This window comes from Acanthisitta chloris, unplaced genomic scaffold, assembly GCF_000695815.1.
Source record: "Acanthisitta chloris isolate BGI_N310 unplaced genomic scaffold, ASM69581v1 scaffold960, whole genome shotgun sequence".
NCBI lineage: Eukaryota > Metazoa > Chordata > Aves > Passeriformes > Acanthisittidae > Acanthisitta > Acanthisitta chloris.
Window position 1 is genome coordinate 5235 of NW_008649750.1, and position 8404 is coordinate 13638.

At 57.5% G+C, this 8404-nt stretch overlaps 1 protein-coding gene across 1 annotated transcript in view; it reads left to right on the forward strand.

Moving 5' to 3' along the window:
• Positions 1–4345: 4345 nt before the first annotated feature.
• The window catches only part of LOC103812031 (excitatory amino acid transporter 5-like), a 13221-nt gene continuing 9162 nt past the window's right edge, over positions 4346–8404 (forward strand). The window contains exons 1-3 of the mRNA XM_009085074.1: positions 4346–4522; positions 6635–6714; positions 8184–8396. Of these exons, the coding sequence (XP_009083322.1) occupies positions 4346–4522; positions 6635–6714; positions 8184–8396 (470 nt within the window). The remainder of the gene's footprint in view (positions 4523–6634; positions 6715–8183; positions 8397–8404) is intronic.

Below are 8404 nucleotides of genomic sequence, written 5' to 3' on the forward strand. Positions count from 1 at the left end.
GGGAGAGACACCCCCCCCCTCTCTCCAGCCCTGTCAGGGAGCTGCAGATGTAGCCACCACACCCCACTCTCCATCTCCTGCACACAGCTGCTGTGCCACACTGTCCAGCTGTGTGAGGAGCTGCTGTGCCTCTCTGCCCACATGCCTGTTGCCCACCCTCCTGCTGGCAGCCTCAATCCCTCAGCTCCCTGTGCTGCAGCAGCAGTTCCTAACCAGAGTCTGCCTCGCCGCAGGGATGGAGATGAGATATACGACGACGTTGAGTCTGCTGAGCCGCCCAGGAGAAGCCCAGGACTTCTGCTGCCTCCTGTGTCCCGGCCACCAGTGTCTCCCCACCCCAAAAGAGGTGGGTACAGGAGGGGCTGGGATGCTGTTTGGGCTGAGAGCTGCAGCTGTGAGAACCTTGAGGCCCTGATGAGCCACAGGCAGCCGCAGAGCCTGTGCTGAGCTCTCCATGCATGGGAGGGCAATGGGTTCTCTGCTGCCTGGCAAGGGGCACAGGGAACCCTGATCTCAGGGGGCAAACTCAGGGTTTGGTCTCAGGAGGAGAAAGTTCCTGCTGTTCTCTGTGTCCTGTCTCAGCAGGTGTGTGCACCTTGCAGCAGCCTCAGGGCAGCACCTCTTTTACAGGTGGAGCTGTTGGCCAAACCTCTGACAGGAGTGCCCTGCTGGCAGCTGCACAGAGGTAAGGGGGGGTTGTTCCTTCTAAGGGTCCCAGAATGGCCAGGGCTCCTTGCTGCTTTGACAAAGCTGGTGCTTCAGTGGGCTCTGCTGGGCTTGTTATGGCAAAGCCATGGTGAAGAGCACAAGCTGATGCTGTGCACCTACCCCAAGAGCCCCAGAGAGGTGCAGGGAAATGCAACGGAGCAGCAGCAGCTGAAGGGAGAAGGGGATGGGAGGCAGCAGTCACCTTAACCTTCCCATGACTGCAGACAAGCCCAGATGTCCCAGAAGATGAAGACCATGACACTCAAGGAATGCAAGAAGGAAGAGAAGGCAGACAAGGAGTTTCAGAAGAAATTCAAGGTGAGCAGCAGCGAGGGACTGCTTATCCCTGTAAGCTCCTGCCCCCCATCTGGGAAGGACACAATGCAGTGGCAGAGAGGAGCTGTGCCCCCAGGGACCAGCAGACCCCCAGGTCACACCTGCCCTGTGCCTCCAGATCACACCAGTCCCACGGACCACTTAGCTGGAGAGGAAACTGCTTTCTCCAAGCAGGGAGAGCAGTCAGAGCTGCCCTGCCCGGCTCAGCTCCGTGGGGCACTGCTGCTTGTGTTTCAGTTTGAAGGCAGCATCGAGGTCCTCACACAGATGATGGTCGACCCTGCAGTGACGGAGAAGAGGGGCGGGGGCAAGAACCTGCCACTGAGACCAGGAGAAATCCTCGATGTCATTCAGTTCACGAATCAGGAGCAAATCCTCTGCCGGAACAGCCAGAGGAGGTGTAAGTCTCGCGGGGAGGATGAGACTTTGCCTGCAGAGCACAGCACACGAAGTTTTGGGAACAAGTCTGCGTGCACACACAGCCCTGACAGACCACAGGAGACATCCTCCTGCCGTTAGACAGACCTGACAGGCCCCCTGGGCCTCAGGGCTTCCCACTTCCCTCTGCACACACATCCTGCTCTTCCTTCCGCTCAGCACCAGCATTTCTGCTCTCAGTTGGGCTTCTCATCTCCCTCTGCTGAAAGCCTTCACAGTCCCTGGAGCCTCCTGGGCACCAGCCCAGCCCAGCAGGCTGTGCCACAGGCTGAGTCTGCACCGAGCCATGCTCAGGTGCAATGGGCTGCAGCTCCCCCAGGCAGAGAGACAGGGATCAGGCTCTTCCCTGCCAGCTGCCACCCAGCCTGGCAGGCTCGTTCCCCCCACTGTCCCCAGCAGGTTCCTCCCAAGGATCCCTCTTGGCTTCCCAAGGCCAGGCTCCTCCTTGGCTCAGCTCTCCCTGGAGATGTGAGGTGTAGCAAGCCTGGGCAGGGGCAGTGCTGGGTGAGCCCCTGCTGATGCCCTGGCTCCCAGCACAACCTGACATGTTTCCCCTCACTCTGTTGCAGACGGGTACGTGCCCCGAGCCGTGATGCTGCACCTGTGAGTATCCCTCCCCAGTGCCTTCCTCCTCAACCCACGAGCTGCAGCAGCTGCTCTCTGAGTGCCAGGCACTGACCCAGTCCTTGCAACTCAAAACCATCCAGCCCAGGCAGTGACCACAAGCCTAAAACCAGGTGGTTAACCCTGGGGTGGAATCTGCCATTTCTGGTGCCAGTGCTGTGAGCACTCCCCAAGCTGAGGTCCCTCAGGTGGGAGCTGCCCAGACAGTGCTCAGAGGCTGCTGGTGGCACAGCATGAGGTGCTGTCCCTGTGCCTGGCTGGCTCTGCAGTCCCTGTGCCTGGCTGGCTCTGCAGTCCCCGTGCCAGGGCCAAGCTAACCCTGTGCTGGAGGGTCCTGGCTCTGTGGAGAGGGCAGACAGGGCTGTGGGTGGGCACCAGAGCTCACAGCCACCAGGAGAGATGGGACAGCTGGACAGCTGTGGCAGCAGGAGCTGGTCCTTGCCTTGGGATCAGGAGGTGCTGGGGCCATGGGAGACAGGCTGACCCACAGCACCACATCTCCTTCCTTGCAGGGACACTGACATCTATGATGACGTTGAGCTTCATGGTAGGTGCAGAGGGAACTGCTGCTGTTCCCCTTCACCATAGCCTCCCCTCCTGACCCCTGGCTATTTTGCCACTTTCCCTCTCTCCCCTGCCTCTCTGTGATTCCTCTCCCTGGGATGTCCTTTCTTTGCTCTCAGTTCCCTGAGGGTCTTCCTATTTCTTCCTTCCCAAGGATTTGGCTTTCCCTTCCCCCTTTCCCTTCTCAGCTTGCTCCCCTACACTTGCTGCCAGCCCCAGGGCCCCTTTGATGCCCCTGATCCCCCAGACAACTCAGACTCCCCTTTCCTGAGCAGTTGCTCATTCCCAATATGCAAACTCCATCCCAGCTCACAGCTGACTGGAGTTGGAGCTGAATAGAGACAGCTGTTATCTCGGCTGTGCTGACAAGCAAACACTAATTCTGGCAGCCTGAGTGATCCAAGCTAACACCGAGGGCACAAGAGTGGTCCAGAGACACCCTGAGGGCTGGAATGTGGACAGCACCAGACACCACACTCCTCTGGGAAGGAATTCTGCTTCCTCTGAGAGCCTGCAGACTCACCCCGGCCCTGCCAGAGCAGCTGCTCCACACCTGGGGCCAGAGGTCCTCAAGTCACACTTTTGCTGTGACTTTGATTTGTCTGTAAAATATGGCAATGGTTTGAGAGGGTTTTGTGGCCTTATTTTTGACTGGGGGGTAAAGTCACGGCCAGAAAGGTTTTAATGTTTTCCCATTTCCAGAGCATCCTCAGCATGGGACCCACCAACCCTGTCCCTCTGACACTCCTGGCCTGAGCCAGAGGCAAACTGGATACAGAAATACCCTAAAATATGGTGGATTATTGGCCAGGTGCCCCAGCAGCAGCTCAGGGCACCTTCCCTGCAGAGCTGTGGGCAGGGTGGATCTGCTGGGATAGATATTTAGCATCCACTAGTGCCTTGGGCTGATGGCTGAGCAGATGCCATGGGAAATTCTCCAATTAACTGGGAAGCAGTTTCCCTTTGCAACCTTTGCTCTCAGGAAGCCTTTGCAGATGGAGGTAGGATGGGGATGTGGAGTCATTTGTATGTGGGAGCACAAATGTGGTGCAGGACTGAGATCTGGTGCAGAGCCCAGATCTGGTGCGGGACCAAGATCTAGGGCAGGACCAAGATTAGGTGCTGGAGCCAGACCTGGTGCAGGACCCAAACCTGGTGGCAGGACCCAAACCTGGTGGCAGGACCCAGGTCTGATGGCAGGACCAAGATCCAGTGGCAGGACCAAGATTAAGTGCTGGAGCCAGACCTGGTGCAGGACCCAAACCTGGTGGCAGGACCCAAACCTGGTGGCAGGACCCAGGTCTGATGGCAGCACCAAGATCCAGTGGCAGGACCAAGATCTGGCACAGGAGCCAGACCTGGTGGCAGGACCCAGATCCTTTTGGCTCAGGAATCAGGAGGGGAAGGCACTGGCAGGACTCACCCTGCCCTGAGCCTGCACAGGGCCCTGGCCGCGGGGGCTGGAGAGTTAAGCGGAGGGTTCGGCACTGCGGGCAGGATGCCAAGCCCAGATTAACCAGTGGAAGACGTCACTTTCCATTATGGGAAAGGCTCCCAAACATCCCCGAAGCCTTGGGTGCTGGATTAGCAGCAGCACAGGGTCCCTCGGAGCGGCTGTGCCATGAGCAGCGCCGGGAGCTGCTCCGAGGGGCGTCGCGTGGGGGGCTGAGGAACCATGTGGGAGTGTGTCAGGAGAGCTGTGCTGCACTCCCTGGCCGCTGCCCTCCTGCGCCTCTGGAAGTGGGCTCAGGCTTTCTGGTACAAAAATGGGCTCTTGACCCTCTCCATGCTGTCGGTGGCCACTGGGTGCCTGCTGGGGTTCCTGCTGCGGGCGCTGGAGCTGTCGGACCTGGTAAGCCTGGCAGGGATGGGGATGGGACAGAGGGTGATGGAGCAGGGCAGGGAGGCAGCCAGCAATGGTCCTGGGTGGGCACAGCCCCTAAAGCAAAGGCTCCTGCCCAAAAGATAAAACTCCCCCAGGGAGGTTCCTGCCCAGGGCTTTGTCTTTGTTTATTTTCTGAGATCAAAAAGCTGCCAACAAATGCCAAAGTGCAGGACAAATCCTGCATCCCTGCAGTGGGAGTGGTGGCTCCAGGAGCCTCCAGGTGGGATGGGGGTGGGAAAGGGGGGAATGGCTGCTTGGCTGATGGATGTGTGGGTAACAGGCTCCCCCCAACACCACCAGCAGTGTTGGGGCCCAAGGGATGGGTCTGAGGGATGAGATCCTCCCCTCACTCTCCCCAGCTGTGCAGATGCTCAATCAAAGCACATTTCTGCTCTCTGGAACCTGTTCTAACACTGGCACAGGTTGCTCAGGGAGGCTGTGGCTGCCCCAGCCCTGGCAATGTTCATTCCAGGTTGGATGAGCCTTGAGCAACCTGCTCTGGTGGGAGGTGTCCCTGCCCAGGGCAGGGGTTGGGGCTGGAGGATCTCTAAGCTCTATTCCAACCCCTTAACATCCTATGATCTCTCTGGAGAAGATCCAGCAAATACACAGAGAGCTGGTGAGGAGCCTGAGGTCGCTTTCCTCTGGGGACCCTTGGAGACAAACATGTTGGAGTCAATGCACCTTGGGGTGTGTTCACTTGCTGCTTTCCAGGAGCAAACCAGTCCCGAGCTGAGCCCCACGGGGCTGCACTGCCCTCGGGCAGCTTGGCCGAGGCTCAGCCCTGATCCCGGTGAGCCAGGAGGGGGAATGCTGCTCCGGGGAGAGCTCGGCTGAGGCTGGAACATCCCTGTGTTCCCCACTAGGATTTAGCAAAGTCTTGTCATTTCAATTAGGCTCTTCAGCATCAGTGCAGAGGGATGATCTCATTACTTAATTGAAGCTGGGTGTAATCTCCTGCATCCCAGTGCACACACCCGTGAGAGCCACAGCCACCCAGAGCAGCTCTGGCCCTCATCCTGCCCTGCTCGGAGCTCAGCCAGCCCTGCCCTGCTGCAGGGCCCTGAGAGACCTTTGTCCCCAGCCCACATGGAGGAGGGGCTGGAGAAGTGGCTGTTCCCCACTTTCTTCCTCAAAGCTGAGACAGAGAGATGCTGCTCAAACCTCTGTCACCCCTTGCACCTGGCTGGGCCCAGCATGGCTCTGCTCCCTGTGAGCTCCCCAGGGGCATCAGCCCCGGCCAGGGCACACAGTGGGACAGGGCAGGGACAGGGACAGGCCTTGGCACCCTCAAAGCCTCACCACAGGCTGGTGGTCACTTTGAGTAACCAAAATTACCTGTTTGGAGGTAGGGATGGAGGGAGGGACGGAGGTAGGGATGGAGGGAGGGATGGATGGATGGATAGGTGGTGGGTGGAGGTAGGGATGGAAGGAGGGATGCTGGCCAGGTGACTGCTGGTCCCACAGACCCCTCATTTCTCCCCTTGGTCTTGGCTGTGTGATCCAGACTTTGGGGGGTCTCTCTCTGGGCAGCCCTTCCCTGTAGCCATGTGAAGGGCACAAGGGCAGAGAGATGCCCCAGGGTGGAAACCTCCCTCATTGCACTGAGACTGTCCCGTGGATGGGGTTGGACACCTGGGCTCTCCCTGAGCTTGGCATTGCCACCTGCAGCCTTGAGGTATTCCCACCTTTTCCTGCTCCCAACAGCTTTGGGGCTCTTTTGTAGATGCAGCTGAGCCTCTTCCCCCAGATAAGGAGTGCAGCAGCGTTTGGAAGAGCCAGAGGTGGGGCCACAGGGACCATTCCCTACAGAGCAATAGAACCAAGGATGTTTTCTGGGAGGGGATCAGCCCCACATGTCCCTCTGGTTCATGGCCAGGTGTCCCACGTGGCCAGTATTCCCCAGCTCCCAGTGAGGGACAGCAGAGAAACAGCATCTCAGAGTGCCTCAAGGAACTGCTGCCAGCTCAGAGCTGGGTCTGGTTGGAAAAAAGGCAAATTTATCAAGTCTGAGCCCTTAACCCACACTTACTGTCCACTCCTCAGCGCTCACCTGACACAGCTCTGCTCTATGTGCAGGAGAAGCAGTACTTTTCCTTTCCTGGAGAGCTCCTCATGAGGATGCTGAAGATGCTGATCCTGCCCTTGATCACCTCCAGGTAAGACATTACCTTCCACTCCAAAGCCCCAAATTTCCATCACATTGAGGAGATCACCCCAGGACTGCCTGGGGTGGGAATAACCCCAGCTCCAAGCAGCAGCATCCCCTGGCTTGGTGTCCATCAAACCTTGTGATTCCCCAGCAACAGACTGTGGCAAATCCTCACCTGCACTGGTCAGACACCTGCATGGGCTGGGGCATTTCCCTTCCTTTGGGCAGGGGGTGATGCCAGGACCCTCCGTGGTGTCTGTCCAACCTCAAAGCAGATTCCCTTATTTAGAGGGATCTGAGAAAGTTCAGGTAGAAACCACAGTGCTGTGTCCATGGCTGCAGATCCCTTTTCTAGGCCCACAGAGACCTAGAAACAAGGAGCAGAGCTGGCACTCATACCTGGGGCTAAGCAAGGTCTTGGAAACTTTCCTGGATCAACATAGAAACAATCATTGGCATGTGCTCAGGAGACACATCAAAGGATCAGCTCCTCCTTCCCTCGAGGATGTGTCATTTTGCTGTTGTTTCTCAGAGTTTGCTTGTTGTCTCTTTTGCCTCTAGTTTATTTTTGGGACCATGTGGTCTCTGTCCTGGCCACATTTGGCCTGTTCAGTGTCAGCCCTTGTAGAGCTACTTTCTTTTCCTTCTGGTCTCTCACATCCCTCCCCTGAGGTACTTGAGGGTTTCCCTTCACTCTCAGCCCTCCCACAGCTGCTCTCCATCCTCTCACTTCCCTGTCTGTCTCTGCATCCAGAGCTGCCCCATCCCAGGGGCAGGATGTGGCTCTTGCCCTTGTTAAACCTCAGCCCTCACATCTGTCAGGGCCTCTGTGTCCTCGAGGGACTTCAGTGTCCTCACCAAACCCACTCAGGACCCCCAGCCCTACACCCCAGTTGCCCCCAGCCCCAGAACCACTGGCCCTGCTGGGGCAGCCTGTAATGCCTCTCTATTTTTAGCCCAGTTTTGCATAGAAGTAGCTTATGGGTTACTTCTTAGGAAAGCTTACGTGTGCCTGAAACCTGAAGCAGCAGCTCTCTCCTGGGGCTGTGGGGGTCTCTCCCCACCAGGACTTCAGGAACTTTGCTGGTCCCTTGCTTTGCTGTTCAGGCACACCCAGCAGTGGCACAGGGTGGTGGAGACTGAAGAGAACAGTCTCTCACCCAAAATGAGCAGCATGGGTTATCCACCATCTAAATACACTAAGAATTCAAAGTTCTTATCCCTCAGAGAAAACAGAAAACGTGGCCAGACCTTGGGAAGGGACTCAGAGGTGTCTCCTGCCCTTCACAGCTCAGCGAGTGTTGCCACAAGCCCATCCTGGCTGTGAGCCCTTGTGGGTACTGGATATGAATGTGCAAGAGCTCAGGGATTGGTTTGAAAAATATCTATGGAAATTGCTCCTGCCTTGGCTATTTCACCCAGGAGCTGCATCCTGTGCAGTGCTGGGAGCAGATGCTGACCACGTTTTCTGTGCAGCCTCATGTCTGGACTGGCCACCATGGACTCCAAGGCCTGTGGGAAGATGGGGGTGATCACCATCACCTACTACCTTTGGACAACCTTCATGGCAGTGACTGTGGGGATCATCCTCGTGGTCAGCATCCACCCTGGTGCAGCTGCCCAGAAGGACAACTACACCGTGGGGAAGGCAGTGCTCAGCTCTGCCGACGCGTTACTGGATTTGATCAGGTACAGGA